Source organism: Poecilia latipinna, unplaced genomic scaffold (genome assembly GCF_001443285.1).
Source record: "Poecilia latipinna isolate Pla-1442-1.1 unplaced genomic scaffold, P_latipinna-1.0 Scaffold506, whole genome shotgun sequence".
Taxonomy (NCBI): Eukaryota; Metazoa; Chordata; class Actinopteri; order Cyprinodontiformes; family Poeciliidae; genus Poecilia; species Poecilia latipinna.
The window spans coordinates 87,628-104,560 of record NW_015113122.1 but is presented as its reverse complement, the minus strand read 5'-3'; the positions used below and the strand labels follow the sequence as shown (position 1 = coordinate 104,560).

The 16,933-nt window shown below is 39.7% G+C and overlaps 1 protein-coding gene across 1 annotated transcript in view; it reads right to left on the bottom strand.

Annotated features, from left to right (window-relative positions):
- Nucleotides 1–16,933, bottom strand: part of opcml (opioid binding protein/cell adhesion molecule-like) — an 85,764-nt gene that overhangs the window by 46,252 nt on the left and 22,579 nt on the right. The window contains exon 4 of the mRNA XM_015040362.1: nt 15,579–15,704. Within this exon, the coding sequence (XP_014895848.1) occupies nt 15,579–15,704 (126 nt within the window). The remainder of the gene's footprint in view (nt 1–15,578; nt 15,705–16,933) is intronic.

Below are 16,933 nucleotides of genomic sequence, written 5' to 3'. Positions count from 1 at the left end.
GAGAAGGTAAATATGCAAATAACAAGTTTCGACCTGTTTCTGATTCACCATACATAAAAAAAAAAAAAAAAATAATCTACTTTTTTTCCTACATGCAATTAAGAGTAAAGAAATAGAAAAATGACATAAAAAGGTGGAATGAAGATAAGAAAGGAAGACTATATAAAGTACAAAAGTCAGTATTAATTAGAAATATTACTGAGAGAAACAGAAGGGAAGAAATAATAATGGTCAGATTAAGAGTAGGCTATGCCTATTTAAATGACATTTTGTATTTAATAGGGAGGAAGTCAAGAATGGAGTCATAAAGGAATATTGGGAAACGAAGGAAACAAAGTGGATATTTACAGATGAAGGAAAAGGCATTATTTATTTCTCTTGAGAATGCAAAGTTAAAAAAATAGAATTTAAGAGGTAAATTAGTGTTGCTACACCCTCGCGTGCAGTAGGTGGCGGTATGCACCTTAAAGTTGCTCGCGATCTGCCATAATAGAAAAGAAGAAGAAGAAAAAAAACTTCTACATGCAGCTCAGGATCCCGGGTTGTTTGAGCTTTTTGTGTTTGCTTTCCTGTTTACTCCGCTAGCCTTAGTTTCTGTCTTTGCTGTTAGTAGTCGTTTATTTATGTCAGATGTGTTATTTGTGCCTTACGTTTAGTTATTCTTTGCCATTGTTATGTTTGTCGTCATCATTTACCTCCTGGATCCTGTTGCATTTCGGTCCCTCGCATCATGACTCTACGTGTTTCCATCTCGTTTGTCTCACCTAAAAGTTTAAAATCATCAGCCGAATTTAAAATTCACAAAAAGATAACCTATCGTAACATAATCAGTTCTACAATTATATTTTATTTAATATTGGATCTCTTTATGAAGTCATCAACTAACTAATGACTAATAGCAACAGCTATCTTACTGCTATGTGTGGCTTCACAAGGAAACCAGTGGAAGGTTTTTAGCTCCTCTTCTGTCCGTAAGTAATTGGATTGCTGGCAGTGAATTAGAAAACATCCCATCAGTCATAGACTAGTAATCCTAATATCTATTAGGCAGCCAGTCAGAGGCAACATCTCACTTAATTCAGTGATAGCGGACCCTGAAATTTCTTGAGTGAATAATGAAAAAACAAAACAAAACAACAACAACAAAAAAAACATTGCAAAACATCTCATTGAAACAGTTTGCCAAAGGTTTCCAAAGGGCCAAGAATCCAATTCGAATAAATGAAGACATGCCGTGTTTCTCCTGACAAAGTGCCTCGATGACACAGGTATTTCAACATCTCATTATATTGACATATAACGGTTAATTAAGAAACATCATTCCTCTTAACCCAGAGTCTCCAGATAAGAGGCCATAAGACCCTTCTCTCTTTCCCACTCTTGAAAGGGAAACAGGTGTTCATGCAAATCCTCCCCTCGTTGTTAATGGTGCAGTTTCAGGAAGGAATTTATCACTTCACTGTTGAGATTAATAATGAAAGACAGAACAGCAGACGCCAGTCATTTGGAACAGTCTGCACCTGTCTGAAGCTTTCTGACGGCTGTGTTGGAGTAAAAAGCAACACATTTCATGTGCGGAGCGTCTCGGCGAACTAATATTTTCTTTAGATTCCTCTGCAAAGTTCAGTACCATCTTGGTGCTTCTTCTTCTTCCAGCCATTTGTTTTTACATTTACAAACTCGCTCCAGACCTGTTCCCCTTTCTCCTTCAGCACTTTCTCTGAATGCTTTTTCTTTCTTTTTTTTTTTTTTACTTCTTCTACAGAGCACTTTAAGCGTGCGGCTGACTGAAGGCTTCAGGTTTCCCACCAGGCACCAACACATCTACATCAACATAGTGCGCTCACACAACCACATCCTACTTTTGCCACATCTGAGAGACAAACAGCCTCAATTCTGACTGTCAGACTGGGATTTCAACACAAGGGAAAGCTTACTGGGAAAAATGGGGGGGGAAAAAAAAAAAAAAAACACAAACAAACAAGCCACTGTTCGGGTTATTTGCACGATAAATTTTTAATGTCTGTTTCCCTAAGGTTAACGCCGTTGACTGCTTGGCCACCACTGGAATTATATTCCTAAACAAGATATCGTCTTTAATATTAACTGACTGTAACGTAAATGTAACTTATGACTTGTTTAAATGTAACAAAGTGGGTTTCAAGAAGCAGTTTTATTTCAGACAGCAGAGCTGTTTTCATATTTTCTGTGGCACAATTCATAACACGGAGGGAAATTAGCACACACACACACACACACTGCAGAACAAGAGACAGATACAGTCTCCACACAAAGACCCTATGAGTAATTTAATCATTCTGAGAATTATAACCCTCAATTACAGCTGAGGAATATGCAATCCGAATACCTGCTGTATAAAATGACATTTACAGTCGCACCAAGAATCTAATTTACATTCTGATCATACTGTGTTTTGTACCAAGCTATTTCTAAATCTAATACATCTGATAATAAATATGATACATTTATTGATACATGTTCTTTTTTTTTTTTTTTTAATTAGCTGTCGGTGACTGTGCTCATCGAAGCCAAACAACAAAATATGAAAGACCAGCTGAAACTTTAGACTCTCTTATTGTAAAATGTTTCTGTTGAAAACAATAATTAGTAGGGAAAAAAAATAAAATAAAATCAAGACGTGCATGTTTTTGTATTTCACAGTATGTTTGCAATCGCAGAGAACAATTATTTGTTCTTCCCAAACAGCCACTTCAGATTTAACAGTCTCACGCTTTCACCTGCTACCTTACGCACAACGTATAAGCTCACAAAATCTGTATTTATACAAAAGCAGCCCTGCAAGAAGATTCAACCCTGTTGCTCAGCAACGGCTGTGTCTGCGATGCAGGGCCTACGTTGTTCCTGTAGAGGTAGAGGTGACTCCCCCGGTGGTCCTGGGTCTAGATGATCAAATTTTTTATTTTGCAACATGTACTTGCAATAACTGGCAGTCGGATAGAGAGTTGCCCTTGTGGGAAGAGTGAGTGAGACAGAGTGGGTTTCATTTAAAGCCAAGATAAATCTGAAAATGTGTATGTTGTGAAAATGGCATCAGCTTTAGTGTCACATGGATGATGATAACAGTCTGTTATTCTCACAGGCCTTTCGGTGAGTAATGAAACAGCAGGTGGCTTGATGCAGCTAATTTTTCATCAACTCTACAGGGAGACAAGGAATGGGGACATGGTCAACATCGCACGTATAGAGCATCTACTTTACACACAGACATCTGAAATCTGATTTGATAATTCTATATACAAATGTAAAGTTTTTTTAAACTTTAAATTTGGAAATGTTTGGAAGTTTGGAGATGTTTGGAAGTTTTGAGAACACATTTAGATTTTAGGTGGCTCTTGGCACTTAGGGTTACACTGGATGTACAGCACCATATATAGTGTGTTAAAATATAAAAAGTAACAGAATAATAACAAAAGTTTGTTGTTTTTTTTTTTTTTCCCAGCGAACTTAAGGTGCAGGCAAGACACTCCCGAAAAAGAGCAAAACCAGCATCTGACTATACCAGGGAGGAATCAGCTTCAGGATGCTACTTCTAAATCAATAATCAATGCGGATGTTTTCATTGCATAACAACAGACTGTAAAAGAAAGTAGGAAGCTCAATCTCTTTCCAGAAAATCAAAGACTTAAAAAAAAAAATGTTTCAGGCATTTGAGCTTCACTGATGGTCATAAATGTAATCATTTTTCACTTAATAAAGTTTACATGACCAAAATTGCAAGCTGATGTCTGTTTGGTGCACGTCCTCCTGTAGTGGATGCGGAAGGATCGTCCTCGGTGAACCTGAGCTGCGCTCTGTGATTTGGACGAGTTTTATTTAGAGAGCTCACTTCCCAGAGTTCTGTCCACCAGCCTCTGACGGAGAAGCACAAGCTGTTCTGTTGTCATAAGGTTTGCATTGTAAACCAAAATCAGGATCAAAAGGATCGCATGCCCCGCTTGAGCAATGTATTTATAGATGTTCATAAATGCAACAATGTGAGACGCTTGAATGGAAGGCGGGGTTTTATGTACATATTGACAGTAATTGTAACTTTTAGCACACAATCTTTTAGAGTTTTGGGAGCTAAATAGCTGTTTTCAATATAAAAACTGCAACCCCCTGCTTCACTGCTTTTGTGAAAAGTGAAAAACAAGATTTGATTATGGTGAGCACCAAAAAAAAATAGTTTTATTCATCAAACGAAATAAACCAACAATAACTGGATTGTAGCTGATGGAAAACAAACAAAAAAAAAAAAAACGATGGCGCCTCATCCCTAATCGCTCGTCTTATGACCTTCGGTTATGATAAGTCCAGTCAGCTGCTTTCTGAAGCCATTCTGACCCACTTTCACCTCAAGACGTTTGAGACATTTCTTCCATTTCCAGCCCATTTCACGTCTCTTCACTTCAACGAGATCAGGGTCTGTGCTCCGACCTGGCCAAAGACTTTTCAGTTCTTAGTTCTCAGTCACTCCTGGGTGGATTCACTGGTGTGTTTCGTTCATTGTCAGGACTGAGTTTGAACTTTTCACAGATGTTGTCACGTTGCCCTCAAAGATCCTCAGATGCACGGTGGAGCGGTGCTTCTTCATTTCTACTGAAGAATAAATTATACTGACTGTAAACAATTTCTGTCCACTTGTAAAGCCAGCAGCTTAGCAGAGGCCGATTGCCTCAGTATGCAAGAGGAGAGATGGCGTCTTAAAAGTGTGATTGAATTATTAAGCTAAGACTTTTTTTTTTCTGGAATCAAAGTAGACAGAACACAGGTAGAACATAAAATCTCGTATCTGTGTGATATTCAGCCTTTTGGATTATGTGAGCGAGTGACTGCGTGTGTTTGCGTTGAGTGGATTTTGTGTGTGTGTGTGTTTGTGCGTGCATGTCTGCCACCCAGAGGTACAACACAGCGCCCAGAAGCAGTAAAGTGTAGTGAACCTCAGCAGCCCCAGGCTACAGTCACCAGGCACACCCAGAGAGCCGTCAGGTTATTAAATATCAAAACATTATATTTAATGGCGGCTCCTGTTTCAAAAGAACTGCTCTGTTTTAAAACATATTTACCGGGTCGGTGTGCAGTTCTCTGTGAGTTCTGCAAACCTTGAAGCCTTTGTTTCATCCTTTCCTCCTTCCTCCCTCTGCCCATTTCCCGGGCTGTTCCTGCGAATAAGGGCCACTACTGTCAACAAATCTTTTTTGAAAAAAACAAAAAACAAAAATGTTTTTACTGACTTCAAGAACTGAGCGTGAGCTTTGCCATTCCTCAACGTGCCTCCATTGTGTTCTTTGTTCGCCCGCGACCCCCGTATGGATAACAGGAAATGTACAAATGATGAGCGGATGGAATATTTACCTGATCGAAACGATGTTAAATCTTTTATTAGGAAAAAAAAAAAAAGAATGGTCAGGACTACATGTTGCTCTTAAAAGAAAGCGAGAACTGCTTTCAACCCAATGAGTAAGATAAAACTTTTTTTGCAGATAAAAAAAAAAAAAAAAAAAAAGTCATGTCTGCATTTTGTTGAAATCTAAAATCCTCCCAAAGGACCTTACATAAATATTTTGTCAGCCCAAGAGTCCACTTACACCAATTTGTTTATTTTTTTTTTTAGCTGTTTATATCTCTTTAATATTCAAACCTTTTTCACTTTGATCGTATAAAAGTGAACACCTCAGGACATTTAGATTTTTTTCTCACCGTTACGATGCTGACATTGTGCAGACTTTGTGGCAGTTTATCCTGGTTTCCCAGTCCATCTCTTCCCCTGGGCACTCGTTATGTCATTCTGCAGCATTTTCTCTGTTTTACTTGGAAGCCTGTGACATTTTGTATTCTTCCTCCTCCCGCTGCTCCGGCCCTCTGATCGCCTTCTGTTTCTGCCTGTCTCTGCAGTTTGGTACAGTTTACAATACGCCTTTTCAGTCTGCTATCTCTCTGTTTTTTGTTTTCTGCCAGCCTGTCCGTTTACCTTCAGTGTATACCAGTACATTTAATAATAATAATAAAGACTGTTCTGATGTTCGTATGCAGGTTTCTGCCCCTGCGTCGCCCCCCTGATGAACTGCTGACCGGTCCGGTGGTCATCCTGCCTCTTGGACCTCACACTGCTGGACCTGCAGTCTTGCTCTGGCTCAGCAGGGGAGGAGGATGGCGAGCTTGTTCCTGAACTGAATCTGATGAAGAATGTGTTCAGATCATTGGCTCCAGACCTCCGTCTGTTCAGTCCTCCTGCTCGCAGCCTCTGATCCTCTTTATCCCTGACCAAACATCTCTGATATTGTTCTGCCGGAGCCTGCTGTCCAGGTTCTTCCTACACACCTCAATGCTGCCTCTAATCTTGACTTTAAGTTGCTTCTCTCTCTCTTCCTTAACAAGTCTGTCTGCCATTGAGTCTCAGAATAAAAAAAAAAAATAATAATAATATGTTTTTCTTCTTCTTTGACATCCTTTTTAAGGTCTATCAAATAAAAATCCTGGTCGAGAAATGCAGTCATCCAGTAACGACGCTGGCTGGTCGTCAGGAATTTTAACTCGTCAAGGAATAACAACATGCGTATTTGTGAAATGTCACGTAAGTTTACATTTACGACATATTAACCTATTTTCTGCTCCTCATGTATGGTTGTATTTCACACTATGAACACCAACATACGTCCTCGCTCTGCTCCCTGTGATAACTGCATCGCCGGCGCCAAGACGTGTTTCTCAGCGTTTCCCTTATCTCGAGGCGGCATTACCAGAAAAGTGTGCGTTTCTTTTCTGCTGTGTAACACCATGAGTGACACTGTTTAGGAGAATAATCCCGAGTTGACAGCAGCTGTCTGGGCTGCTGTGCTTCTGTCACAGTCTCTCTGCGCTGCCAGTTCCTCAAAAGATGTCCTTCAGCTTCCGTGTGAGCATCGCGCCTCACTGTTTAATGTCAAAATCTTAAACCCACAAATTCCAAAGAATTGGGGGGGAAAAAACAAAAAAAAAAAACAAAACAAAACACACACACAAGTAAGCTTTGCAATTGCTTAATATAATTGATTTTATTCATGAATCGTATTTAAAAGATGTCTCCTGTCTCGGTTAGTTTATGCCATCTGTCGAATTCCCGACGCTGCACAGAGTTAGAGAACAATGTGACATTTCTCTGCTGTCATCGTGTAAAACTGACATTGTGTGTTAGCTCCACATAATTATTGTATGTTACGATGTTTCACGAAAGCATCTGATCATGCCTGTTTCTGCAAACTGCCACAAACCAAACCGTTTGTCCTCAGCAGGACATGCTGTGATGTAACGGGTGGGGTAAACTTTAAGGGCACATTCTGCCCTTTTTAGCTTCACTGACAGGATATGATGTGATATGAAATCCTCGAAATAAAAGAAGAAAAAATACAAATAAAAACAGCTCAGTTTCCTTCATTAATGCCAAATATTTCTTTTCGGGCAGAATTCAGTTGATTTAACCAGCTCCCAAAAAAAAGAAAAAAAAGAAAAAAAAAGAAAAACAACAACAAAAAAAAAACAGATCCAGTTCATTTCCAGTTACATAAAAAGCAATTCAGTCTGACACGATCCAATTACGAATCAGTTCAAAACAGTGAGGTTCCCTTTTAAATTCAGCTGCATGCAGCCTAATTAGATTGCTGTGATGCAACACAATCAGCGGCAGGAACAGAAAACTTATTTCTGGATGTTAGTTGTTTGCGGCGATGACAGCAACGTGTTATTTAGAAACACATTACTTGAAATGTTTTTACTGTAAACCTCTTTCTTTCCAGTAATGAGCAATTTAACACGTAACTATTTGCAAACCATCAGTCAGATTAAAGTCACTCATCCAAACCACTGAGCAATTTTACTTAGTAAATAGAAACACTAAGATTACAACTTAGTGATCTCTGCCGGGTTATTGTAAATATTTTCTATTTAAGCGGTCTATTGTGCTTAAAATAATTTTTTTTGCTTTTTTTTTTTTTTTTTTTTTTGCATTTAAAGCTCATGATTACATATGTGTATTATTTATTTGATAAAGAACAGATACAAGAAACATTGATCAAGACGTTCAGATACGTTCTTCTGTATTCATAGCCGTGGCTAATTCACAACTCCGGTCTTTACAAAAGGACCTTTAAGAGTTATATATTTGACGAAAAGTTAAGATCAACAGTAAATACAGTGAAATGATTAAAAAGTGATGTAAATAATCTATTCAAAATGAATGAATTGAAAGAATAATAATGAGTACAGTTCCGATTTATCTCCAGTAAATTCCTAAGCCGTAAAATGAACATTTTAATGTCAGACATGGTCTTAAAATCAGATGGCAGTGAGCACCAAAGCTGACAGCTCCTAACAGAGAAGGCTGCTTGTCCAAAAGTCGTCCTGTAAAATGGTGTCTTACAGTCGTGATCTGTGGCACTTCTGCTGACTCTGTTGGCGTTCGCTCTTTCTACAAGCGCACATAGGAGCTCGGGTGCTAACTACTGACACATCTGCGGAATTATTAAAGGAGGCAAAAATTGATAACGTCGTCAAACCTCATTAAATTACATCTAACGACGGGCTTTTTATCCAAATCCAGATCCAGATCCTGTGGAACGCGCCAACCGATGGCGCACACGCTGACTTTAAATCAGATTTCACGCGAATTCAGTTTGTAAAGATTTGTCTGTCTTGCACAGCTTTGGTGAGGCGCGACAGAGAATCGTTGTTGTTGTGACTGATGCTCTAAGGGTCAGACAGAGAGGTCAAGGTCCTTCCCAGGAGGCGCCGTGGAGCCGTGCAAAGAGCCGGCATGCTGATATACAAAGCAAAGACGTGTTTTTATTCATTTAATGTTGAACGACTTAGTCCTACACAAGTCTGTGTTTTTCATTCAGCCATAGTTTTCCTATGTACTTCATCTCTAGTCCATTAAAAATATTCATCTGAATATCAGATAGTGGTTTTCGTCTCTTTGCCCTCTCAAACTTTCCCGCATGGAAATTTGGAGACTAACATATGTGAGAAACACATGACGACATTACTACGTAAAAACAAACTATGGGGAATGAAAACATTATTAAAAATATGAATCAAATGACAATTACAGGTAATATGAGAAAAAAAAAGATCACTCTGGAGTTCACCGATGTGCAAACTGGACACATATTTTGTTTAAAAAGCACATAAAAGCTAAACAGCTTTAAAACTTGCACTTTTTTTTTTTTTAAATTGCACCTTTTGGTAATTTTCCCTTCAGATTTGTAAGAATAAGAAAACGCCGACTAAAAAGTTAGTCATTGAATGCTTGAGCTTCACACAGCCTCTGTAGAGAATTATGCTTGCTGTTGGTTTTGTGCTGTTTCTGCCTCAAAAAAAAAAAAAAAAAAAATTCTAATCAATGTTAATTCTTAACAAATGCCAGACAAACGATGAAACCACCACCAAGTGGGAGAGAATAAAAAATGTTTGACTGAAGTCATTCAGTTTAAAAGACACTATGTCAAGGGAATTCAAGGAAAGTTACAAAGTTTTCTCTGGCATTTAGCAATAGAAATAATGTTGGTAATTCTAAGCTAAAACTAGAAAAGTTTGGTTGGATTTAACTTTGGACAGTAAGAGGGGAAAAAATGAGTTTGTATCTTTTTATTTGGCGTATGAAAATATCTGATTTCTCCGCAAGCTCTCTTTATATATTTCTAACAGAATCGCTCATCCTACCTGGTAAGAAAAAAAGAAAAAAAAAAAAACCTGCAGATTGTTGGATTTTCCACATGGGTGGGGTAGTGGGGGGTAGTGATGTATTCAGGAGAGCTTAGAGAAACTGAATGATTATTTTGTAAATTTATGCTCAAGTACTGAGGCTGTTATTTTACTCAAAAATCATTCAGTTTCTGTGCTTATTTATCATGTCTACCAGCTCTAATCTAGATCATGCCGTTAGTCGACAGCATTTTACCCTTTATTCTGTTTTTATGTATTTTATATGATACCTTTTATTGTCCATTAATGGGACAATAAAATGAATTTCTATCGTATTTCAATTTATTCTGTCCTCAGAAATAGATTCCTAACACCAGCATCTGAGGTGAGATCCTCTGTGGGTTGTTTTTGGGGCGAGTTCCCCCTTCGTTTCCTCTTCACCGAAAGAAATCAGGTGAAGTGGTTCGTCCAACTGGGACGCACCTTGAACGCCCCTGCTGGAGGGCTCACAGGGAATCTTCCGCTGTACATATCTGATTTTAGTCTTTTGCTTTGATTCCAGAGGTAAAAAAAAATGTCAAACCTGTGTGGATTTTGGGAAAACCCTTACCACTTTGGGGCTGGGGTTGAGCTCATGTGTCTATTTAATTGACTAGTTTAGCAGCAGAAAAGGGTTGCCGAATTAAAAATGTTGATTCGTCAATATTTTTGCTTAGCTTTGTTTTTTGATTTAAATGTGATTAATTGGGATTAGTTAACTACAATTGACTAAATTCAACATATGAAGAGTCCCACCACTAGTTATCTCATCTAAATTGTATTTCGTGCAGGGAGCATGGAAGACAAGGGCTGTCTTCATGGTCCGTCTCCAAAGGACCATGTCCTTTGTCTTCATGTTGTCTTCTAACGGCTGTCTGTCCAGGGTGTATCCCACCTGCCCACCCACAACCATGGCCAGTACGGACAGGCAGGCATAGATGACGGACGGATGGATGACATTTGGAGCTGCAGTCACGTGCAACACCTCTAGAAATGACTCCATAGTGGAATCTGGCAGACTGTTTGCCCACTGGACATCTGCTGGACTGACCCTTGATAGGCTGGAGGGATCTGAACTGCGCTGTCCCTAAACAAACAGTTTTCCTCAAACTATAAACCTTTTAATCCTTCTGCTGACCTGCTGCTGGAATCAGAGGACGCTGCTGAATAATTTATGAAGTCCCCTTGTGCTCAGATGGAGACTAAGCATTGAACTGCATAAAATAATGGTGACTTAAGTTGGCTTGGTACATATATTAAGAAAAGGGCCAATGAGGCTACACATTTATGGTCTGCTGCTCTCCACACAAGTCTCATTTATGTCAACACATCTAGTGCAGGATTTATCGGCGCAAATTATTGTGGCTAGAGAGCCTCTCTGCAGCTAGTGGTGGAAGGAGTGGGGGGGGGGGCAGGGATATTATTTACTATCTTGTGGAATATGATGGCCGCTCAGTTTACCTAGCCTTCAAGTTAAACACCATCGTTTTTATTTGCTCCCGTTTCCTCGGCAGCAGGAGGCTGTTTCCTAATGCCACACGTCAGTCGGAAAGTGGAACGTCAGCGCTTGCTTCTGTATCAAACAGCTGCTGTGCTACAGTTGTTGTTTGTTACTCGCAAACTGTGAGTGTGAAATTGTTTTAATTGGTAGTTCATACAAAAAAACAAAAAAAAAACAAAACGACAACAACCGTCAAACGACAAAGCGGCTACAGGGCAAGATCTGAGAGCTTGGCAGAGTGCAGCTGGACTCTGGGAGAAGGTCGCTTCCTGTAGCGTTGATCTAACAGCCGTGAGTGCTCTCCTCAAAGGGAGCAGTCCATTACTGCTGGTAACGAACGAGGGAAAGCAAACCATGAGGAGCAGCTCGGGAAAATGCCTCTCTGCGGGAAAAGCCATTTAAGATTCCGTGTGACAACGGGAATTTGCTTAGCCGCCTAAACATTTCTCTACGTAGTCTGTCTTTTCATGCAACTCAGAGAAATGTCAAGTAAGATAATCCATTACGCTTTCCCCCCACAAACACAGAAACAAAACACACCTACAGGCAACACGTCGAGCTGTCTGTATTCGGATGCCAGGAGAAATCGTTTCAAGTGAAATTCCTTTTGCCACGACTGCAACCCGCGAGCTGCAGCTGGAAATTATGGAAGTTAATGAAGCACGGCTCACTTTTAACAAAACCCATCAAGTTTAGGGTTTAAAGAGGAAACGGAGTGATTTTTTTTTTTAATGATGGATCGGAAACGTTACGGTGATCCACCTGGCTTTGTGGGAAAGATTCTACTGGCTGGAGATAATGGGGAGGGAGTCGGAAACAGCTGGGCTGTAAGCATCCCTGTCATTTCCAGGCTGAACAGCTAATCCTATAGAGAAGCAGCACATGACTCACGCTGCTCAATGCTCAGTGGGAAGCGCAGTACTGACACAATTAGAGCACGGCACACACGAGTATGCATGAAGATGAGAACGCGCACCCACACGCACACACACGCACGCACACACACACGCGCGCGCATCTTCTTGGCATTTCCTTTGGCTGTGATGTGCCAAGAAAACACCAAAACAGCTGTGGCCACCAGCCAAGTCTTAATTTGATTGGAGCCAGTTTGTCAGGCCACAGGTTGTGCAGCTCCAACTACCTAAATTACTCAAGCTGAAATAAAACAGGTCAGTAGATTTAAATCTGGCTGCAGTCATCATAAATAATAATTCGGCGGGAAAGGCAAAAAAAAAAAAAAAAAAGAAGGTGTAAAGAGGTAGATGTTTAAACAGCGTTTTGGAAGTAAGCGGCCTTTAGCGTGTAAACAGATATTCCTATGAAGTAAACTCTGCAGATTCTCTACACTGAACTATATGCGAACTGAACACACGTTTCGTATAAAGTCCTAATGACGAGAGTCACTAAAACACAAAGAAAAGAAATACGGAGTAATACATGTTTTGACATAGATAAACAAACTGCTGTTTGTCCCCTTTCTTTTCCATCTCTATGTTCATTATATTTGAGTAATGAATACAGAAATGTATAACAAAGGTTTATATAGATATACATCATAGTGAAAGCTGTAAAGTTCCACTGATGTGAAGGTAAATCTGACGGGCTTCACCTCGGCACTTGGATAACAATTTGGAGTGCCACGCTGTCACACAGGACATAATAAAAAAAAGAAGGAAAAAAAAAAAAAAGAAAATGTACTATTTTTCATCTTACTTTTGAGATTTTGGTTCAAAATGAATTGCCGTCTTCTTAATCATCGTTGCAGTAAGAGCCATTGTGTTTGCCACTTTCAGCCAGATAACCATAATTAGAGTAAAGCCGTTTGATTTGGTAATTAACCATCGCTAGCAGGCAAAGGTATTTTTGAAGGAACTTAGTTTAATGTAACTTCCCATATTTGTCTGCTGTGACATTTGCACGCGCACCGTGACAAACCCTCGTGAAACTCAGAGAGCTCCGAACATGACAACTTTGCAGACTTCTACCTGTTTGCGGACGTACCGTTTGTCAGACAAAGTTTAATTTATGTCTTCAGCAGTGGAAGAAATAAATGACGTGAAACCAAAGGGAAAGCGGGAATACTCCTGTGACCAGAGCATTAGTTTCCAACAGGTTGCCAACAGACAAGGAATTAGAATGAATGGGGCTGAGGAGTCTAAATTTAAACCGAGTACCAAAAGCTCTGCAGGTGTCGTTCTTTTTTTTTTTTTTTAACTTCATAGAGGTAAAAAGCCCAGGGAGGAAAAATCCTCATTCCACATGATGCTTGGCTGATGACAGACCAGAGAAGAAATGTCAGCTTCTCGAAAGAATTAACAGCACTGCCGAGAGCAGATGAGGGATGAGTTTAGGTTTTAGAAATAATGGGTAAAGTTATGTTTTCTGATGGGCAATAATTCATCAGATCATGACGTTCAGATTTATTTGTGGTGTTCCTTGTTTACGGTGAAGCCAGCTGCTCTGGATGTGGTGAGCGAAATTTTATGCAAAGCATTATGGGTAATAGGGATGAGGCAGACCCTTACACAATGGGACGCATGGCTCTGTATTTCGGAGGATATTATTACTCTACCATTTTAGGTGCAATGCATGCAAAGTCTAGATCCCAGTGATACATAGTGGAGGAACTTTGACATACAGAGACCAGTTTTTTTTTTTTTTTCTTTTTCACGGAGCAGCCATCACGTTGTTAATCCTGCTGTTTTCGCCAACATGACCTTTCAAATGTTCATCTCCAGGCTGTACAATCCCAGAAAACTTTCTGTCCTCCGCTTAAATCTTGCCAGTATTTTTAGTGCACTAAAGCTGACTGTACTTGAAGGGAAACTGCTTCTCAGGGGTGAAAAGGCACTCAGGGTTTCTGAACCGAACTGACAGTAAAGTCTGCTGTCCGCATTGTATTTCAAAGCGATCAGAACTGCAAGGCAGAGAACAACTTGATTGTTAAAATAAAGATGCAGATTTCAAGGGTTTTAGGAACCTTCCTGTGATTGTTTTTTTTTATTTTTTATTTTTTTTTTTTTAATATTCTTCAAATTCTAATTTGTCCGGCGTTTTATGGGCACAACGGAGGCAAAAAGATGATTCCTTTTTACTCGACATCTGTAGCCGCGCTCCCGAGGTAGAACAGTGCTGTTGACAAAATGAAAGCTGGACGTGTAGGAATAAATTTGGCGCGGTGCGCCACAGCGAATGGGAAGAAAAAAAAACAAAAAACAATGGAGAAGAATTAGTCAAAATCACTTGCTCTCTTTTTTTCTCGATCTCTGTGTCGGCTACTTGTCGCGTTGACCCGTTGCCATAGAAACTGATTGACAACAGCTCCATCAATGTGTCAGGACTCACCACTAAGAAGACGCAAACAGTTCACAGAACTTTCAGAGAACAGAACATCGAGTCCGTTCCGGGGTGATGCTTTCGGGCTTGATGCTTATTTTGCGGTAGTCAGCAAGCGGTCGTCTGAACAAAGCGCTGGTTGCTTAGTTCCTCACATGTACATGTAAGATTTGGCGTTTTGTGTTGACAAATAAAACCAGTGCCAGACATGGTCGATGAGTAGGGGGCGTCGGATCTCGCGCGTCTCTAACCTCCTGGGTGAAGCGCTTCGTCAAGACAGGTTTGAGTCCTGCCGTTGTCCTCACCATGCAGACGAGGGATCCTCAGACAAGAGGGTCACCAGCCCAGTGCAACATCTTCATGGTGTGATGACGCCCCTGCACCTGAAGCTCACAAGATAAAACTTTCTTCCGCATGCGCTATGGTTAATGTTTCCAAACTCTGCAGTGACAGATCATGTTCCGCCACGCTCTTCTGCAAGACAGAACGACGTTTTGCCTTCGCCATCTTGGGATCATGACAGTGTGAAAGCCTGACCGAAAATAACATAAAAAAAAAAAAAAAACTAGTTTATGTGCAGATTTTGACTTGTTAAGGCTAATAAGTATAACCTGTCCATCAGCTGGCGAACAGCTTGGCGACAATTTTTTTATTTTTATTTTTTTTAAAGAATTTTTCTCCTCTTTTTTTTGTCTCTTGCTGGCGTTTCTTGTTTTTGCACGTTTAATAACTACTTACAATCTGGTTATGATTCAACCTTAATGATTATGAATCTCTTTAAATTATTCTCCCATCTTAAAACTTTTACAAGTTTCCTAATTTGTATTTTTTTTTTTCCTTTCACATTGTGACCAGAAGTATTCAGTTGCCTGAAAATGAACAGATTCAGGTCTTAACAATAAAGGTTTTGGGTTACAAGACGCTTGATCAAATAAAACTTTGCTGGCGAGCATTGGGGGCAGAAACGGTAAAACAGTAAAACAAAAGAAGAAGTCCTCTCTACCTCTGGCTGACTGATGCCTCCATGTGATGCTGGCCTCAGGTCGTCCCACCGCCTGGCACATCAGATTGACGCTGCTGCCCTCGTTCACTGTGACGTCCTTCGATATATTCGTTATCTTGGCAGGTACTGACAAGAGAAGGGAAAAGGAGTGATTGATGTTTTCAATGTAATTAAAGACACGTGAACAGAGAGCCCAGAGTCCCACATGATCAGAGGCACAACATGGATAAAAATAACACCAAGGTTGGGGACTCAATTAGCATGAAATTAGCTGACAAATCTGACAATCCTTTGGCATGCCGTGATGTTCTACATGATTGATTTTCTTCATAGCGTACTGTAGCTTTGCTGCGCTGCTCATTAGACGAGCATGAAATGATTCGGAGCTGGATGGGATTTTGTGTGTGTGTGTGTGTGTGTGTGTGTGTCTCTGACAAGGCCATGTGTGTTTATGCTTTGAGACGAAAGATTTAAATCAAAGATTTTTCCATTTGCGCTCACTTTGTTTTTGGGCGTGTGCTTTCCGACGGGTCGTTTACATAAACGGAAAAGTTTTTTCTTTTTTTTTTTTTTTTTTTTTTTTTAAACATATTTATCAATTTCTATTTTCAGTAAACGCGGCACGTTTAACTGTTTTATGTTCTAAAACTCGCCTCTTGTTCCCTTTTTTGTTTAATTCAGCGCTTCCACAAATCTGGACCGGAGTTAACCTTCCAAAACTAATCAATACAATAATTATGCGGCTCTCTTTATGTCGACCTTATGTTAAATTTTAGCATTTATTTTGTAAACACAAATCAATATGTCACATAATTTTTAAAGAAGCAGAGGCACCTGGGGAAATATATTAATATCAAGACTGAAAGGAAAACAGGGAAAAAAATGATTTTTTTTTTTCCTTTCTTTTGTAAGCACAGGGGAAGTCATTGCAGAACATCTAATCTTGAAGGTCAGGCATTGTTGGCTCTATTTGCAGGCTCCCACTCGCCACATAAGAAGTCAATAAGGGAGGTTTTACAAGCTAAGAATTGACCTTGGTGTTTTTCCTCTTTCTTTGGTTTGTTTGCTATGAAATAGACAGAGAACCTTCGGCCATCTTTGCGGCTCTGCGTGAGCCCAAACAGCCCTCCTCCTGGAGCATTTTCCAATTGTCAGTAAATCGGTATCTTTATAATCCAATAGAGTGCCCTAAAATGATTTGAGTCCCTTTCTCTATGAGAAGTCTTCCCTTGTTCTCCAGACAGAAAGGCCTCAGCTCATTCTCCAGACAAAGATAGGTAGGACTGTTGTATGAAAAAAAAAAAAAAAAAAAAAAAAAGGAAAAAAAAAAATTCTGTTTAATTCAAAATGTGTAT